This window comes from Oreochromis niloticus, linkage group LG9 (assembly GCF_001858045.2).
Source record: "Oreochromis niloticus isolate F11D_XX linkage group LG9, O_niloticus_UMD_NMBU, whole genome shotgun sequence".
Lineage (NCBI taxonomy): Eukaryota > Metazoa > Chordata > Actinopteri > Cichliformes > Cichlidae > Oreochromis > Oreochromis niloticus.
The window spans coordinates 34,770,020-34,791,086 of NC_031974.2; the positions used below are offsets into that span (position 1 = coordinate 34,770,020).

At 41.3% G+C, this 21,067-nt stretch overlaps 1 protein-coding gene across 1 annotated transcript in view; it reads right to left on the reverse strand.

Annotated features, from left to right (window-relative positions):
- arhgef4 (Rho guanine nucleotide exchange factor (GEF) 4) overlaps nt 1-20,757 on the reverse strand; it is an 83,244-nt gene extending 62,487 nt beyond the window's left edge. The window contains exon 1 of the mRNA XM_003457507.5: nt 20,060-20,757. Coding sequence (XP_003457555.1) covers nt 20,060-20,333 — 274 coding nt within the window. The 5' untranslated portion in view covers nt 20,334-20,757. The remainder of the gene's footprint in view (nt 1-20,059) is intronic.
- Between the last annotated feature and the right edge of the window lie 310 nt (nt 20,758-21,067).

Sequence of the window (21,067 nt, forward strand, 5' to 3'; positions counted from 1 at the left end):
TATATGTTGTTTTTTACCTTTATGCTTTGTGTGAACAACTAAAGTGTGTTGCTTATGAAGTGCTACAGAGAAAATTACATTTTATTTATGTAATTAACACATTTTGAACTCTTAAAGAAATATGACAAAAAGGAAAGACACTCAGTTGAAGGTCTCATAAATGAATTTAAAAGCTGAACTAAAATGATCCATGTAGCAAAGAAAAACTGTTGTGAGCCCCCACCCTTATATCGCCTTTGGGCTTTTGGAACGTAGCGGAGCCTTGACCTGAATTTTAAAAAATAATTGGAAAAAAATCACTATGCTACTAAAAAAATGAAAAATAAATATTTGCAAAATTCTGCATATATATTTATTTTACCTGGTTAATGTGTGTGGCGGGGCGTGGTCTGCAGTGCTGCTGCATGGGAGTCAGACACACCTGGTGGCACCCGCAATCGCGCCTCGCTGCCTTAAAGTCTGTGCTCTCTCTGCTGTTGTTGGTGTGTTGTCGGGCTGTGAGCTGAAAAGCTACAGCCGGCTGTATGCGTACAGCAACCGTGTGTGAAAAGTGGTCAATAAAGAGATGCTGAAAAGCATGTTCATGCAAACATCGTCGGGTCTGCCGTGATGTGTTTACCATGGGACTTCTGCTCCTGAACCTGCAGATCTGCAGATCGGGGCTGTACGAAGTCAGTTTCATCTTTACGCAGGACTGTAAGCTGTCGTCTGTGAGGCGTGAGCGGTGTTTGTTTTTAACATAGTTCACGGTGGAGAACAGCTGCTGACATAATGTGGATCCGAAGATCCATAATTGGCCTACCTGGGGTTGAAAGTCTCGATAAATGCACGGCGTTTGGCGGGTACACCGGCTTCCGCGAGTGTGACGCTTATTTTGAGCGACGAAAAATAATAGAATATAATTTTATTTTTATATTTCAATATCACAATAATCTTCCAATTTAGAACTACAAGTTAAAAAAGAACTAAACACAAATAAAACACACTTTAGCTAAATACTTTTATTTATTTATTTTATTTTTTATTAATTTATTTTCCCAAACCACGCAGAGCTGCAGTATAAGCATGCGGCTCCGGACCCACAGGTTGCCGACCCCTGGTTTTTACACCGATCAGCCCCACGCATTTGGACATGGTCGCAGTCATGTGGTAGTTTACAACAAGAAATGGAAAGAATCATATAAAACTATTCTTCTGTATACGTTACTTGAGTCCATCGTTTTACAAATCAATGGGCCAACTTTTGCTATATATATATATATACTCTACATGTCAGAGTATCCTTGGGCAAGATACTCAATCCTGAGTTGCCCCCACTGCATTAATTGGAGTGCAAGTACGTGAATGTTACGTCAAAAGCACTTAGGCATTGAAAACACATGCACTTATATGAAGGTGCACGTGAATGGGTGAATGAGGCTAATAATAAAGTGTTTTGAGTGCTCAGATTAGAAAAACACTATACAAGTACCAGCACATCTAACATTCAGGTAGATAAACTTCTGAGTAGGCCCACTGAGGCGTGATAATAGGTTGAGTTGAGAAGAATGGTGTACCACCTTTGACAGCTGGTAGTATGGTCATGCTTAGGTCTTTATTCAAGGATGTGATAGCCTCCTTTCCTAAATGGTGAGGTTGGAAGGAAGTATTTCTACACTGGAGAGAGGCTGCAGTTGTGATCTACTACGGTCCACAATGGGCAGCTGTTGTGGAGATTTGGCTAGTTTAGCATTTTGCTAGAACATCCTCTTCTAGTTTGGTGAAGTCCCTATCTTCACCCACTTATCCTGGAGGTATAAGTGGGTGACTGTTCAGAGTACCCGGCCTTCTTGGAGTCACTGGGTGGGGTGCTTGAGGGTGCTCCACCTGGGGACTCTGTTGTCCTACTGGGAGACTTCAACGCTCACCTGGGCAACGACAGTGAGACTTGGAGGGGCGTGACTTGGAGGAACGGCTTCCCAGATCTGAACCCAAGCGTTGTTCTGTTACTGGACTTCTGGGCAAACCACAATTTGTCTATAAGGAACACCATGTTTGAATATGAAGGTGTCCATAAGGACACTCTAGGCCTCAGTCATCAGATCTGGGACCATATGTTCTGGACACGTGATTGAAGAGAGGGGTTGAGCTGCCAACTGATCACCACATGGTGGTGAGTTGGATCAGGTGGTGGGAGAGGATACTGTACAGACCTGGTGCACCTAAACGTACAGTGAGGGTACACTGAGAATGCACCGGTCCACGAGATCTTCAATGCCCACCTCCAGCAGAGCTTCAACAGCATTCAGAATGGGGACATTGAGTCTGAATAGACCATGTTCAGCACCTCCTTGTCAAAGCCACTGCATTGAGCTGCGGCTGCAAGGTGGTTGGTGCCTGTCGTGATGGTAACCCCCGAACCAAATGGTGGACACCAGAGGTAAAGGGAGCCACCAGGAGTCCTATCAGGCCTGGGTAGCCTGTGGGACTTCAGAGGCAGCTGATAGGTACCGACTGTATGACTGTATACAGTTGGTATCAGACTGTAGTCGGACTGTGTGAATTGTGAATAGTAGACCCAAATGCAGACACAAAAGAACGTAGAACAAAACTTGATATTAACAAAAGGCTAGCCGTTTAATAAGGCTGATTTAAAAAAGGTGCAAACAACAGGCAAGGCAAACTGATGCAAAACTAAATATTAACCTAAACTGGGAGAACTAAAAAACAACATGAAGAATCCTGACATGAACCTAAACAAACCTGGACATGAAACCTGGAAACATGGCAAGAAACAACAGATGACCTAACAAGGAATGTATGAAAACAAACAGATTAAATACACACAGGAGGTGATCAGGGGAAGTAGAAACACACAGGGAAACAGCTGACACAAATGAACATAACGACATCACAGGGGAAGAGTAAAACTAAACACACTGAACAAAGAAAAACAGGAAACAAAACAGAGTCCCAAGAACACAGTTCAGGGGACCGACCCGAATGTTGGCAGCACAAGAGTCCATAACTAAAGAGGTCCGGAGGTTGGCCATGTGGAAAGAGTAAGCGATTACACTGTTCAGGTGGCCACCCACGATGGATAAGTTCCTCAGCTGACAGCCTGGAAAGTGGCCAGCAACGGTGTGCTGGACATGGACGAGCAGGCCGCACTGGACGTGGACAACAACAACCCTCAGGCGGCTTGGCAGGCGGTCGATGGCAGCGTAAACGTGCACAGAAATGCTCTGGTGCCGAGAAGTAGGTATAGGTGCGGAGGTCGACTGTGTCTTGGTGGGCCTCACCTCAGGGACCAGCATGGGTGGCAGAGCAGACCGGACACCAGCCACTCCCATGCGAGGAGGAGTGTATAAGAAGGCTGGGTCACAGCTGCTCTGACCATGGGAGCTGGAACAGGCACCGGCAAAGGCTGGGCAACTGCTGTCTCCACCCGAGGAGCTGGAACTGGTGCAGGGACCAGCAGAGCCTCAGCCGGCCTGGAAACCAGAGCAGATATTGCATGTCTTGTGGGGGATAGGGGACCCTCCTGCCAGAGATGCTTGGAAAGTCAGGCTTGACTCATGACTCTTGACTCATTGGCTCACTTCTCTCAAATCAAATACAGTGGTTTGAATTTTAGTGTTTTAACCTTCATAAAAGTGAAAAAGTAAAAATGAATTAATTGAATACATCTTTTTAAAGCTTGGCTATTTTTTTATCACTCTGCAAAAGTCCTGCTCTGATCACATGAATATAAACATTTGTGTTTTTGACCCAAGAACACACACTACCACACAAAACAGACAGCAGTCAGCTTATGTCAGTGGACGATGACACATTAGTTCAGGAGTGTGACCAGGAGCATCCTTCTCACTTTTTTGTTAAGTTTTATGGGGTTGTGTAAGTAAGTAAGTAAGTAAAGTTTATTTATATAGCACCTTTCACAGACATGTGTCACAAAGTGCTTTACAAGGTAAAAACACAATACAGTCATAAATACATGATAAAAACCCCGGTCTTTTTGAAATAAAAATGTCTTTAGCTGCTTTTTGAAGGTCTCCACTGAGTCCAAACACCGTAGAAATGGGGGAAGTGCATTCCACAGTCTGGGTGCAACAGCTTGGAAGGATCGGTCCCCTCGGGTTTTAAAACGAGTGTGGGGGACCACTAAAAGGTTTTGGCTTGATGACCTCAGGTTATGAGTGGAGGTATGTGTACGAATCAAATCGGCAATATGGGGGGGGGGCCTGTCCCTGTAATGCTCTAAAAGTTAAAACTAGAATTTTAAAATGGAACCTAAATCTGATTGGTAGCCAGTGCAGCAACTTTAAAACAGGGGTCATATGAGCTCCCTTGTTCGAGCGGGTCAGTAGCCTCGCTGCAGAGTTTTGAACAACCTGTAGACGAGCTAGCCCTTTCTTGTTTAGACAAGTAAACAGGCTGTTACAGTAGTCAAGTCTTGTAGAGATAAAAGCATGTATTATCATTTCGAGTTCACTTGTTCACATGATGCATCTAAGTTTAGAAATGTTCCTCAAGTGAAAAAAGCAGGTTCTTACTATCTGATTTAAATGTCCCTCCAAAGAAAAAGCTTCATCAAAAATAACACCCAGGTTTCTAAGGTTATGTTTCTGTGAAGAACCGAAGTCACCCAGTCGCCGTTTAATATCAGGTATTGCACTGCCTGGTGCAATAATCAAAGTCTCTGTTTTGGCCGGGTTTAGCTGTAAGCAATTATTGTTCAACCATTGTTTAATGTTGGTTAAACAGTCAATCAGATTGGAGAGCTTATGAGCTTCAGCAGGCTTAAAAGAATAATATAGCTGAATATCGTCAGCAAAAAGATGATAAGATACTTCAGGAAACTGCTGTATTATCTGGCTTAAAGGAAGAATGTATATTAAAAACAGAATAGGTCCCAGCACAGAGCCCCGAGGAACTCCACACAACAACTCTGTAGATTCCGACATGATCTGGTTTGCAGACACACTAAAACTCCTTTCAGATATATAAGATGAAAACCAGTCTAGAACAGAGCCAGACATCCCAACCAGGTCTCTCAGTCTGTTTATCAGGATAGTTGGTTGACTGTATCAAAGGCTGAGGTAAGGTCTAACAAGACTAGGACTGTGTATTCTCCGGAGTCTGCTGACATCATAATATCATTGGTAACTTTCAGTAGTGCTGTCTCAGTGGAATGCAATTTACAGAACCCAGATTGGAAACGGTCATAGATGTTATATTTCTCCAAGTATGCCGTAAGGCGGACAGCTACTGCCTTCTCAAGGAGTTTTGACATAAATGGGAGTTTGGAGATAGGTCTTAAATTTTGAAGTAGTGTTGGGTCCAGGTTGGGTTTTTTGAGCCTTGGTTCCACAATGGCATGTTTAAAAAAGCTGGGGAACACCCCAGTCTGAAGAGAAACATTAAAAAGGTTCACAACCCAAGGACCAATGATGTCAAAAGCATTGATGAAAAACTTAGTGGGGATAATGTCTGAGGGGCTTGAGGATGGCTTCATTTTGTCCACCAGGGCTGCTATTTCATCATATGTTACAGTTGTAAAAGTCGACCAGGAGTGCAAAGGGAGTGCCTGACTCGGAGAACAAGAAAGCTTTGGGGAAATTTTAGCATTGATTTCTTTAATCTTGTCAACAAAAAATCGGAGGAGTTTATTACTATCTACTTTAGAGTGTCCATATAAAGGTACCACATCTGGGGAGACAATAGCTGTGTCCCAAAACGTCGGCTGCATCCTCCGGAGGCCGCATTTGAAGGCCGATTACGTCACAGCCAGGCGACGAAGGCTGTCCCAATTCGTCGACTCCTTCAAATGCGGCCGACAAATGCGTCCTTCATTTCCCCGAATTTGAAGGATGGGTTGGGTGTGTCCTTCGTGGCCCACCATATCCCAGAATTCATAGCGCAGCCCAGTCAAATTTCAGCTGCCAACAATGGCGGCCGCTACTAAGTTTTAAAATTAGTCTTATTAATCTTTCTGGGTCACAAAATAAACGTTTAACATATTTTCAGGCGAGAAAGTAGCTGTGTAAACTTCAAATATCAGCTTGGTTTATCAAGACATCGCATATTTGCAAAAGTGTGCCAACGTTTTCTGAGACGTCTGTTACCCACCAGCTCGATAGCAAACCGGGGGATTCAATGGTCACACAGCCGGCGAGAGCAGCGGACTCCCGGCTTCATCGTTTTCAGACCCCCGCTTTTTCACTACTCAGGTTAAACATGATATATAAGTCACTCGGATAACTTAAAAATGTAATTGTTTTCCTTTTTCGGTGTTTTATTTGTTCCGGAGTAAATCGGTTTGGCTGAGATCAAAGTTATTAGATTATTAGATTATTAATCCATCGGGTAGGTTCAATGATATCCATTATTTCACCGAGGGGGAGAAAGCGGTAAGGGCGGGGAGAAGTGGTAAGGGCGGGAACAGCTGGTGACACAAATGTGAAGGCTAGACCGTCCCATTTCACAAGCCTCGCACTTCCGGCCTTCTCGGTCTTCGAAGGACGCGGCCCACATAGACCGCGAAGGCCGGGTCCTCCGAAGGATGCAGCCGACGTTTTGGGACACAGCAAATAGCACTGACTTTGTCAAAAAGAAACTTGGGATTTCTCTTGTTTTTTGATTATGAGTCTAGAAAAATCTTCAGATCTAACAGTTTTCACCGTGTCATTTAAGGAGAGCATGAGATCTTGAAGATGGAGCCTGTGTACTTCAAGTTTGGTTTTCTTCCATAGTCATTCCGTTTTGCGGCATATTCTCCTTAAGTTTTAATAGGTGCCACTTGATCCAAGATGGATGTGCATTCCCTATAAAAGGACTGAAAGAGAGTATTTACATTATTTCCAGTAAAAAGTAAAGAACTGTCAAATATAATGGAGAACCTCTCAGCAGTAGTCTCAGTTATTATGCGTCTATGAGTTTTTAACTTCACAGGCGTTTGTTTAGAGCTAAAACTGAGTCCAACAAAGATACAGTTATGATCACTCAGATGTACATCCTCAGCAAACACACTGCCAATGTTGAGGCCCAAGGAAAAGACAAGGTCCAAGGTATGGCCTTTTAAATGGGTTGGACCAGAAACATGTTGGACAAAGTTAAAAGACTCAGATATAGATAAAAGTTCAGCTGCAGAGTTAGATGAGGCATCATCAATATGAATGTTAAAATCCCCAAGAATTAAAACTTTCTCCAGCTTGATAATAGAAGATAAGAAGTCCAGGGCCAGGAGGGCGATAGACTAAAACACAATAAAAGATGTTCGTAGAGCCCACCTTAATTGTTTGTGACTCAAAAGAAGAATAGTTTTCAGTTTGTGTCCAACAGTTGGACACAATGGAGGAAAACACATAAAGTGTATCTATTTACAATTGGGCAGAACTAAAAACTAAAAATACCAGCTGTGCAGACATACAGACCTACCCAAAGAGAAGATTTTGAAAGTGAAAATCTGTTATTTTTTTTTAATGAGCAGAGTCACAGAACACCTTGTAAATCCTACACCTATTACATGATTAAACGTGTAAAATGAAAAGCAAGCAACTGAATATGGCATGTCATAAAAAACACTTTCGTGTCTTTGACTGTACCAGTTAAAAATAACATATTAAATAGCAGACAACTTAAGTTTATATAGCTATGCTAAAGCTATACTATAGCTATAACTACATTAATGGTAATTAGCCATAGCAGACACGTACTTTTGGAGAGACTGATTCATTTAATCAGCAACTAAATGGGCTCAACCAGATCTCATGGAGAAAAGTAAGACTCGGTTAAAATAGCTACTGAATATATGCTGTTTACATTATCTATATCACATTCTACTGTAATGTAAATGTGAGTTTGGTCGCCCCGACCATCTGAAGTAATAACAGAATAGGTAACAAATGAACAAAACTAAGAAGACTGATGCATTTATCTCTTTGTGTCCACTGTCCCCTCATCATTCTCTAAGATAAGTAACTTCAGAATAAGTAGTGCACAAAAAGACCTCAGGCTAAATGGCTGTTTTAATGTTGACCTATTTCCCAGAAAGCACCATGCCTCCCATTTTTGTGATGGATGCTTTTAGACATCCTTTCCCCTTCCCCTCACTTGCTCATGGATGAGAACAGTTGCCAGTGTGTGCTTGGATGCTACAGTGTGCCACACTGTTGCCACCTGGCATTACTTTAATTCACAGGGACACAAAAGAAGAGAATGAGTGCAAAGATCGGACAAAGACTTGTTTGCACACAACCTCTGTTCTGGCATTTTAAGAGATTTTATTTTCATTGGGGTAGTAAAGCACAGGGTACGTACAAGAAGAAAACAGGTCAGATTGGTAAAAGTGGTTTAGAGTTAGGCATCAGAATATATTCCAACCAGGTATGAAAAGTAAGGTTTAGGTCAGGGCTTTGTGTCTCTGGTTTGGAGGACCCTTGACACAAGTGGGAAAAAAACCTCAAAACTGCAGTATAAATTCTAATTTGGGATTTAAAGAGTCACAAAGGTTTAATTTTGTGTCAGCACTTTGTGCATGGCCCTTTCAACAATACAAAGCCCATAAAGAAACTGAGGGCATAGAGCTCTGTCCTCAGTCCTTTCTAGCAACTCTAGTATAAACACTTACTATGAGCTAAATCATCCTTTGGTCTGTGGATAGCATTACTTTGGCCTCCAAGGAAGCTCTGAGTCATTTTTGACCATGAATTCAATGCCAATAAATCTCTAGAAGCTGCTGCTTTAATTTGCACATGTTAATCATGTTAAAGTTGACTGATGTTGAATAACTGATCTTTGCTTTACTTCTAAGCTGGGATATTGTATTTCCTTACTGACATTTTGTCCTAAAAGTTGATCCATGAAAAGCATCCAGTTGATCTGAAACACCACAGCAAGAGTATTAATACAAACTAGGAAGAGCGATTATAATTCTCACGTACCCAGGGAGAAATATCACTTCAAAATCCCTCTATTCACATACAAAGCCCTCAACGGTGAGTTTTCGCCAAAGGGCATCACCCTAGAGACAACTTTCAATATTTCGCCATTAAAGATTAAATTGCTGTAACTCAAAGATACATTGTCTATGTCAGTCATATCCTAAATCCAACAGGAAGTCAGTCATTTTGAATTTAATGTGTAATTTTGGCAGCATTTTTCACCAATTTCAGGAACGAACTCCTCCTAGAGCTTTTGAGTTTTCATCAAAAGACGTAGTCGTGGCAGCCCACCAAACTTAGATGGATAGATGTGTCCAGCATGAGTCTGGAGACATCTATGTGCAAATATTAGGTCACACTTATGGGGCCAAATACTGGCAATAGGAATTCACAGTAGCGTATAATCATCATCCAATCCACATGAAGCTTAGCTGAGGGAGGATCCAGAGTCACCTGATCTAACTATATACTTTATCACAAAGAAATGTTTTAATCCTAATTTCAAAAGTAGTAAGGGTGTCTGTCTCCTTAATCCAAACTGGAAGGCTGTCCAGAATCAATTCTATTCTGGATTTAACAGGCAGCCAAGAAGGAGGAGCCAATTTCTCCTGAAATATGCTCTCTCTTTCTAGTGTCTTGCTGCAGCAATTTGCGAAAGCAATCAACTGAAGTCTTTTCAGGGAGTTTTTAGGGCATTCTGATTATAATGACTTACAGTATTCCAGCCTAGAAGTAATACATACGTGTACCATTTTTTAGCATCACTGTTTGAAAGGCCATTTTTCATTTTAGAGATATTACTTAAGTAGAAGAAAGTCTTATATGTTTGTTTAACATGTGCATTGAAGGACATATCCAGGTCAAAAATGACTCTTACCTGGCTTCATGGACAGATAGAGCTGCGTATCATCTGCATAGCAGTGAAAATGTATGCTATGTCTTCTAATGATGCTGCCTAAGGGAAGCATGTATAATGTAAACAGAATTGGTCCTAGCACTGAACCCTGTGGAACACCATAATTGACCTTAGTGTGTGAAGAGGACTCTCCATTTACATGTACAAATTGGAGTCTATTAGATAGATATGATACAAACCACTGCAGTGCAGTACCTGTAATACCTACAGCATGTTCTAATTGCTCTAATAGGATATTATGGTCAACAGTATCGAACGCAGCACTGAGGTCTAGCAGGACAAGCACAGAGATGAGTCCACTGTCAGAGGCCATAAGAAGATCATTTGTAACCTTCACTAAAGCTGTTTCTGTGCTGTGATGAGCTCTGAAACCTGACTGAAACGCTTCAAATAAGCCATTCCTCTGCAGATGATCTGTTAGCTGTTTGACAACTACTCTTTCAAGGATGTTTGATATGAAAGGAAGGTTGGAGATTGGCCTATAATTAGCTAAGACAGCTGGGTCTAGAGATGCTTTTTAAGTAAAGGTTTAACTACAGCCACCTTGAAGGCCTGTGGTACATAGCCGATTATTAGAGATAGGTTGATCATATTTAAGATTGAAGCATTAATTAATGGCAGGACTTCTTTGAGCAGTTTTGTAGGAATGGGGTCTAAAAGACACGTTGATGGTTTGGAGGAAGTAATTATTGAAGTTAACTCAGAAAGATCAATTGGAGAAAACGAGTCTAACTTAACATCGATGGTATTAAAAGTAGCTGTAGATAATATTACATCTGTGATGTAATATTATCTGATGATTTTGAGTAATTTTTTCTCTAATGTTTAAAGTGTTATTTGTGAAGAAGTTCATGAAGTCATTACTAGTTAACGTTAAAGGGATTGTTGGCTCAGTAGAGCTCTGACTGTTTGTCAGCCTGGCTACAGTGCTGAAGAGAAACCTGGGGTTGTTCTTATTTTCTTCAATCAGTGACGAATATTAGGACATTGTCTGGCTTCACAGAGAGTTTTTTTTTTTCTTTTTTTTCTATAAAGCAGCAAACTATTTCTCCAGGCTAAATTGTCTTCTAAATTAGTAAGACTCAATTTCCTCTCCACCTGAACGCCACTCTGTGGGAGTAACATACTTCAGTCATACTTTAGTTTAGCTCGTGTTGTGTTCCCGTCAAATCTGACCATTTAAAAAATGTTATTTCTGAAAAATGTAAGTACTTTCATCAAACTGACCTAAGATTTCATAACTTTGTCCACAAAGATGATTTCAACAGAGAAAATAAATGGTATTAATTTGCACACAATCTTGTGTTTTATTCAGCATTTGCAGGCTCCTGATGCTCTCAGTCAAAAGTGACCAGTCATAGGAAATAAATGGTTTGAATTTCAAGTACACTGATAAACTTGAACAGTCGAATAACTCCCTCCAAACCATCATAAAAGCATCATAAAAACAAAACAATGAAAGAAACTAGAGATGTGCAAAGCAGCCGGTATTTGTATTTGTATTTGTATTTGTATTCGAGTAAAATTCAAAATGGGCATAAAAATCCAGTTTTTTGCATTACACTTCTAATCAACGTTATAGTGCAAGTATTCTTTAATTATATCCATCATAATAATTATGGATATGCAGTATTAGCTGATATCTTTGCATAAATCCAGCAATGAACATGTAACAAGGAACATCATTGAAAAGAAAATAACAACAGCCATTGACTCATCCATGGTTAAACCAACTAATAAAATACCATTGTGAATATTATTAACCCCACCACCCGTCCTTGTTGGAGGACGCTGAACGGACAGTGAAACTGACTTGCAGGGGCAGAACAAGGCTGTGATGATGAATTGGTGCTTGTGGGGGGGTTGGCAGACAGTACCAGGAGAGGATGCTTTAAGATGTTTGATATATCTGCCTCTGCTGATTTGACTTTTGCATACATTACATATCACTTTGGGTTTATCTGCAGCACTGACTGTAAAATGCTTCCACACAGAACTTGATCAAGTTGTTCTGGCTGGTGGAGGACCAAGAGACTCACTCTTTTCTACTTGGTTGCCCAAATCCATGTGGGGAGTTTCAGCTACGTTAATGAGTGACAGGAAGCTATGCTAAGGTTAACTAGCCTATAGTCTACATCTTGCTGTCTGCAAAAGACAGAGTAACTTATATGTACCATATAACTCCCACAAGTCCATACAATTCGAAACAAGTACACAAAGTTCGATTTAAAAGGATGAAACAATATCCTTTTAAATCGAACTTTAACGTTACTCTGTCAACAGCCTATTGTCTAATTCCGCGGTCCCCAACCTTTTTTGCGCCACGGACCGGTTTATGTCCGACATTATTTTTACGGACCGGCCTGTAAGGTGGCGCGGATAAATACAACAAAATAAAACTAGTACCAGTACCAAAAAAAAAGACACAGGGAAACTGAGGGTAACGATAAAAACAATAAATATTAACGATAAAAACGAATAAAAACCATAAATTTCACACCCGAACCTCAACACTCACGGACCGGTACCGGTCCATGGCCCGGGGGTTGGGGACCGCTAGTCTAAATTACCAAGTTAACAGAGCTACGTAAACAGAGCGAACATGCGAGCACCCGACTGCAGACGTCAATAATGCAGCGTAATGGAATAATCTCCCGATCTTCGCGAAAGTTATAAACTGCCTCCGGAACCCAGTTAAGGTACAAAAAAACCTATTCAACAAAAATAGTGATGCAGTTCAGTCCTTTTCCGCTCAGCCGAGCCTCTCTGTTGCTTTCACACTTCACTCACTCATCCAGTCATGCACTGCGGTCTCATAAGGAAACTCAGCTTTTTGATATAAAGTTTTTCTTGTTCCCAAATAAAAATATTATTTAAAGTATTTGTTCGAAATAAGTATTTGTAAAAAAACAGACATTCGTGCCTTTCCGAATACCGTATTCGGGTTCGGCTCCACCCCTGAAAGAAACTATACTGAAACTATAGAAACAAGAAGCATGAGCAAAAATCTGACTTTCTGTGGGATTCCAGAAAATTCCCCAGACAATCCTGAGGCCCTGATCCCAACTTAAACTTCCACCAGACACCGTGAATCCGATCACTTTTCATCATCTAGAATCCTGTCCAGATAAACACCTCGACCCATCATCGCTAAATCTGAACATTACAAACATTAACAACTCATCGAAGGAACTGAGAACTGAGAACTCACGATCAGTTTCATCTGGAAATAAATCCTCCATTATGAAAAAACACAGACAGGACAATGAAGGTGCAAATATCACAGTGAATGAATGATACAATGAAGGACAGCTGTACTGTCTCTCCAACATTACTCTGTGACTTTTCTACCCAACCATCATAATTAACCCGTCCCATATGAACTCTGCAGTCACCTTATTCTTTTGTTTTTTTGTTTTCATGTCCTTTACATGTGTTTGTATGTCTGTCTGCTCATGTCTCAGACACACACTCAATCACATCTATGCTCTCACACACATCTGTTCAGTCACACGTCTCCTTTTAAAATACATGACAATATAAAACTTAACAAGTAATGATGAACCAACCTGGCATCAGGACCCAGGTGAAAAGAGCCAAAATAATCACCCAGCGAATCAAACTAAATGCTGTGTCTTACAAGACACTCAGTTAACACAATCACAAATCCAAAGTCTGAAAGTACAAAATATATTCTTCAACATAGCCATACGTAGCCTTTTGGCTAAATCTGGCATATTTACATTGATATATGTTCATTAATATGCACTGTCCCTTTTAAATAAATAAGTTCAATTCATACAGTAGTAAACAGCTAGGAGTATGTATACTTATGAATAAACATATTACCTCTGTCCATAATATGTCTCATATTGATCCAGGTGGAAGGTTAGGAAAATAAAGCATTCACACTAATCACAATGTATGGCCCCAACAATAATGACCCATCTTTCTCTTACAACCTATTTTCATTAGAGTGGAATTCAACAAACATCATCATTGCCGGAGATTTCAAAACAGTTATCAATCCCACACTCGACCAGTTACACTAACCTGGTAGCTTAAGAATTTGGCGTTCCACAAATATAATAAAACAATACTTCATTATAGTCTTAATGACAGCTGGAGGAAAAACAACCCTTCAGTGGGGTGGCTGTAGCTCAGGAGGTAGAGCAGGTCACCTACTGATCGGAAGGTTGGTGGTTCAACTCCTGGCTCCTTCAGTCTGCATGTCAAGTATCCTTGGGCAAGAAACTAATCCCAAGTTGCTCTCCAATGCATCCATCAGAGTGTGAATGTAGTTAAACAGCGCTAAACATAGCGAACGTGCTTGTGAGAATGTGTGTGACTGGGTGAATGTGGCATGTTGTATAGAGCGCTTTGAGTACTCTGGGAGAGTAGAAAAGCATTATATCAGTCCAGTTACCATCCAGAGACTTATTTTTCTATCAATCTCTCTCACGCATCACTTTCTCTGTCCTCAGTAAGTCCCTTACAACAATCCACTCAGTCATACTTACTGAACTGAATTTTTCAAAACCCTCTCAATATTATTAATATATTTAAAAACTTTGATAGCCAGTATACTCTTATGACCACAACTCAAAATAGAAAACTTTCAGTGAAAACTTGATTGACCCAGACTTTCCAAAAAGCAAGCAGACATGTTAAATGAACCTATTACTATGGATGAACTCCATAAAGCACTTTAAAATGCCAGATAACAAATCACAATGGATTTCCAGGAGAATTTTATAAACACTTCTGCCAAATCCTGTTGCCATGATCCCACAGAGTAATGACACAAATAATACCTAGAGATATTAAGACTCTCCTACTAAAAACTATCCAACATATCGCTCCCCCTTATTAATAAACACAGACATAAAATAATCCCTAAAGCCCTAGCTACTAAAAAAGAAAACATGAATCCATCCAGATCAAACCAGTTTCATCTAAACCAGAAATGCTGCTGACAGATTAATCACCTTCATAACTTACCGCTAAACACCATACCATAATAATCATACTAGCATTAGATGCAGAAAAAAGGCTTTTGATAAAGTTAACTGGACACTTCAACCTACACAGACTGGGTTTTGGACGGTCAGTCATCCATTGGATAAAAACACTATACATTTCACCCAGATAAATACAGGACAAAATCAACTCAAATCAACTCAACTTTCCTTTCTCCCTTTTTTCTTCTTTCTTTTTCCTCTTGCTGATTTCTCAGTATCTGTGTGGGTTAGACCTAGACCACATCCAGGACCAAGTGGAAGGTAAGCCAGGTCACCAATGTAGATTCATCAACAATCAACTAGATCAGAGTCCTCCTCCCCTAATAAACAGGTCCCTCCTTAGGGTCCTGGGGCAACCCAAAGCAGCTTTAAGTGATGTAGAACAGAAGAAAACAGAATCACCACTGACCTGGCCATAAATTACCCCCCCATGTTTTACATTCATCAACATTTAATATAAATCCATCCATCCTATTCTGCTTGTCCGGGGGCCGGGTCACGGGGGCAGCCACCTCCTCCAGCTTGTCTGGGGGAACACCAAGGTGTTCCCAGGCCAGCCGACAGATATAATTGCTCCAGCATGTCCTGGATCTACCCTGGTGGGACATGTCTGGAACACCTCACCCAGAGGAGCCCAGGAGGCATCCTTGTCAGATACCATCTCAACTTCCTGTTAAAAGAGAGTTCTTCCTTCCCACTGTCGCCAAAGTGCTTGCTCATAGGCGGTCATTGATGGTCGGGTTTTGCTCTGTATGTATTATTGTAGGGTCTACCTTACAATATAAAGCAGCTTGAGGCGACTGTTGTTGTGATTTGGTGCTGTATAAATAAAATTGAATTGAAAATTGAATTGAATTAAATGTTAGTAGTAGTAATAGTAATAGTAATGGTGATAGTGTTATTCCTGTCGTTATTATCCTCATAGCCACACAGCATGACATGCAACACACATATACATGTTTTGGCTTTGTTCTTTGTGTTTTTGTCTTTTATTTTCATCTTTTCCAGTTGCCTTCTTTCTTGTTTCTGTCTATGCACAGCTTTACCTGTTTTATGTTCATACAATGTACGGTAAAAAAGAGAAAGACAATGAGACAATAATTAGTGTAAATAACAGAGTTCAGGTCCATCCCTATCTTTCAGATGGTCATACGGGCAAACGCAAGCACGCATGCATGCATGTGCACGCTCATATTTACACATACAAACACTTTGGTTTCTCTGGCAACCGCTACGGGAATCTTTGCCCAGTAGAGCCTCTCCTCCACAGGAACACCTCCTGTGTTGGCAGCTCTCACACATAGTTGCAACATGGTGTCAGCATTGAACTTTTCTCATAGCTTTGCTGTATGATGCTTTTAGGAGGCCTTGCTCACATACACTGTGTGGCAACATCATGGCAGGTCAGTATACACTAAGTGAGGCTCTTTACTCCATATTTGATCAGCACATTTGTGAAGAGGAGAGAGAGCAGAAAACTGACAATGAGGATGGATTAGATGAGGAAGTATCAGAAGCTGAAGTTGACATGGAATATAATCTGACCCGACTGATGAGGATGAATCCATCGATGAAGAAGATGGCCATGCTAAGGCTGATCTCACATTCAAGTCAAAGAATGGGAACCTGAGAATCACGTTAGGCTTACAGCTGAAACTGTCATCAGGATGACCACAGGACCTACAAAATATGCCGTATCCTGGATCATCACATCCTGCATTGAACTGTTCTGGACTGAGTCCTCACTCAAAGCCATTTTGGTAAACTTGACCAACTTGAAGGGGAAACAGCTTTACAAAGACAATTGGAAGGAGGTAAGTCAGAAAGGCACCAAAGCATGCATGAGTCGTTTGATTTGAGTGGTGAGTACAGATCCAGAAATGACTCTACCAGCAGTTTATGGGATGCAGAGTCAAGTCAGATTATTTTTCAAGCCATCGTGTCACTCCAGAAAATGTACATGTTGTTACAGGTGATTTGCTTTGACAGCTATGATAGAAGACTGGGTCGGGGTCAACAAGACAAAATGGCGGTGATCAGAGAAGTTCGGTTGGTTCGGCCTGGTTGCTTTAGGGGACACTGCCCTTTCAAACAGCATATGCCAAGCAAGCAGTGTAAATATGCCATAAAGGTTTTGCAACATGTGATGCCAGGACATGTTATGCTTGGAACATGCAGGTTTATACTGGAAAACCCAAAGGTAGTGTTGGTGAAAGAACCAAGAGAGGTTTGTGGTTCTGGAGACTGACTGGAGGTCTCAAGGGACAGTTCCTTCATCTCCTATGCTCTTAGGCTACGTTCACACTGCAGGTCTTAATGCTCAATTCCGATTTTTTGATCAAATCCAATTTTTTTTGTCTGCTTGTTCACACTACAAATAAAATGTGACAGCAAACGCGCTCTAGTGTGAACGCTCAAAGCGGCCCGCATGCGCAAAAGAAGACGTCACACACAACGCGCTCTGTTTAGACCCAGAGCAAACAGTGTTGTTTGACTGATGGCCTTAATATAAAGACTTCGGACTTTATGTTTCCCAATTTTGCTTTAAGTTATAAAGTTATTTTGTTATTTACATATGGCCTAATAATGATCCTTATTGCTGTTTTAGAGAGGAGCGGTGCTTCAAAGGATAGTGTCAGATTATACAGTACAAATAAAATGTTCACGTTGTCTTCCCAACAGTTTCACTGACATCTACACGGGATGGCCAGGAAGCGTTCACAATGTCGCCCGGGCGCTTCTCCGGTGCTGATAATTGGCGTCTGTCTTGTGTCAGTGACGTAAAAGACGGATTTAATGCGACATGACCGTTCAAACAGCAGTCGCTTTCTAAAACATCGGATATGTATCGGATTCAGTACCACATACGAAAGTGACCCAGATCGGATTTGAAAATATCGGATTTGTGCCGTTCACACTGTCATACCATGATCGGATATGGGTCGCATGGGGTCAAAAAAATCAGATTTGATGCGCTTTCGCCTGCAGTGTGAACGTAGCCTATGTCACAAGCTGTGTCAGAAGCAAGTATGGTTTCGGGATAATTTACTCTTTACACAAATAAGATAAGATAAGATAAGATAACTCTTTATTGTCATTGCACAGTCAAACATAGTACAATAGTACAATGAAATTGGAAAACTCTCCTGCATCGGCTCTACATACAACACAACGCAACACAAACAACACAACACAGTAACTTAACTTAGTAATAAAAAATGAAGAATAAGTGTATGTGTATTGCACACCGTTATTATTGCACATTAATTATTATTGCACCTTGTTATAAATATAAATATTATTATTGTTATTGTTTTTACCGTTGTTACCTCCCCCCCAAAAAAAGTCCAGGAGGTAGCCAATCAGGTCAGCTCTTTGGTGTAAAATAGGTGTAAAAGTAACGCTGGTGTTGCTTTATGTGACTCTATAAAAACTTTAAATGGTTTCAAAACAAATATTCATGCAAACTTTCAGCCACAGTTTTCTCTGATGACCAGTTTACTGTGTTTCAACTGATCCTTCTTAGAGTCAAAATAATCCAAAAGTCTCAGATTAATGAGACATACAGAAGCTCAAAAATTGTAAAGTTTACAAGAACATAAGTTGATACAAAGATCTAACACAACAAGTAGTGATAATGTATCTAATATTATAGTTTTTTATGGTGAGTCTTAATGGGATGGTTGTTTTTTAAAATTGTTTAACACCAAATGAACTCAATGTGAGGGTTAAAGGTGCCTCCAGGTTTGGTTTTTAAAGTCTTTGAAATCTTTTGTTCTGTACTGTGTAGCTCTTGAATTTCTTCATGATACTTCAAGAAAAATAATTCAGTCGTCAACCAACAAGCCCAAATGTAACAATAAATTCTTCCTAAATTACCCCGGATTATCTCCTTTCTGCTCTACCTGAGCACTCAAACCCTAACCCTTTATAGAGCTTGCCTCATTCATACAAGCACTTTCTTTCTATGCTTTTCTCTTCTAACATTCACCCACATTCATACTCCAGCGGATGCATCAGAGAGCCACTCCAGTTTGTATCTTAGGATATTAGAGACTGGGAGCTGCCAGGGATCAAACCACAAACCTTCTGATTTGTAGATAACCTGCTCCACTGCCCAAGCTAGAGCAAAGCCTAAAACACCTGGTGGTGTTTCCCAGGTGGTCTAGGGCGAGTTCACAAACATCGCTGGCTTTTTTCTTATAATGAAGACGTGTACCATAATGTCACTGTGTTTACAGATTTAGGCCAGAACAACATGAGCAACAACTGGGCCATACACACAAATACACACATGCACAAGCACACAGCCGGAAAAACAAAGCTGCAATGACAACATCTGGGAGTCACAACAACTAATGCGATGCCATTTTGAAGAGGGAGAGCCCGGCTACATGCCACAGCATAAGCAGCTCATTTTTAGCTCTTCACACTTTTTCCCCATTTAACAACAGTACAAAGTGCATGAGCGCACACTGCTGATGACAGGGAACACGGGTGCATGCAAAAACAAACATGTCTGACTTTTGGGCTAAAGCTTTAATAACACTGTCAATATTTTTAATCATGCTTAGGCTACTAAACATGTCTTGAACTATTTTTAGTCGCCTCAAAGAATACTGAACATACCAAAACAGATAACACCTGGTTTATTATCAGAGACTCTTTTGTTTCAGTAAAACACAGTGTGTATAATAAGGTTAAAGCTGTAATTGTATTTCTCACATCAGATTAGAACCTTGACAGTTTGAATCAACTATGTTTTGTTAAATAGTCATATTTCTCAAAGATAAATGTGTGTGCATAAAAGTTAAACCATTCTTCCTGTCTCATCATATGGGACTTTTCAAACAAATGTCACCAGTGGTGATTTAGACAGACAATTCCAGTGATCCCAGCCGAGGCCAGAGAGTTCAGTGCAGCATTAAGTGCAACAAGCATTTTCCAGAGCTAAGATCCTTTGTGTGGCAGACAAGGACACACATTTCAGACCATAAGAAAGGGCACAGCAGGAGACAGAGCTACTGGCATTTTCTGGCTCTCTCTGCATGACTAAAGCGTCCGGCAGCCGGCCCACCCAAATATATCAGTACTGCACCGTCATTGTCAGTGGGTGTCAGCTGAACAGCTGGAACAACATGCACTCACGCAAAGCGTATCCAGTCCCATCCAATCCGGAATAACACACTACCACTTACCTGTGGTGGAGTGCAGACTTTCCAAACTCCAATAGCGAGACAGGACCCCCCTCAAAGTGCCGCCCAAGCTGCCTCCTCCTCCTCCACCTCCACCTCCACCCATGCATACACCCACTCCAAGACCTCCATCCACCATGCCGTCCACCCCTCTGCCTGTTGGGCTCCCGCCGTCTGATTCAGACCCCGGTGACAGCCCAGAGCTGCCACTGCCGCTACTACCACAACTGCCCCCTGGCAGTGGCACGCCCCCCTCCGAGCCCTGCTGAGTCCGCATCCCTGTGTGGAAACCCAACAACAAGGGGTGGAGGGAAATGTAAAAGGGGAGTGGAACTAAGAGAAAATGAAGAAAATGAAGAGAAGCAGCTGAGCAGATGGTTTATTCTCCCAGCAAGCGGACAGCACAATGGAGGAGGAGGATGAGGAGGAGGAGGAGGTAGCCTTTTGGCTGGTATCTGCTGCGGTATTTGCTGAGGTAAGCTTCAGCTGTCAACTTCCCGCTTTCTCCTCCCATGCACAGAATAGAAGAGCCGTAGCAGCACTCCACTCCACCCTTTGATTCTCTGTTCCCCAGTCATACAGCGGTTGTCTCCTCTCTTTCTGTTCCTGCTTCTCTTGCTCTCTTTATCAATTTGAACGCTGCTTCGCTTCCTTACATTAAATCACACAGTCATCTCCCTCTCCCCCTATCGCTCACTCTGTTTCCAGGCTCACATCAGTAGGGGTCCTGCAGGGGGGTTTCTGCAGCTCGATCGTGTCATTTGCCTGCCACAGATAGCCTGGATGGCTCACTAATGGTGCAGAATCCATTAAGGTTTCCCTCCCTCAGTCTTTAGTTTATATTCCCCTGCTCTCTAAAACATACGATAAAGGAGAAACATGCACATGCACACACTCTATATTCTGTTGGTTTTCAGGAATGATTTTTTTTAAGCCAACTGGGTTTCCTACTATTGTAAATAAGGCATAGTATACACATGATGCTGTTTAATACAGAGGGTTATTTCAGAG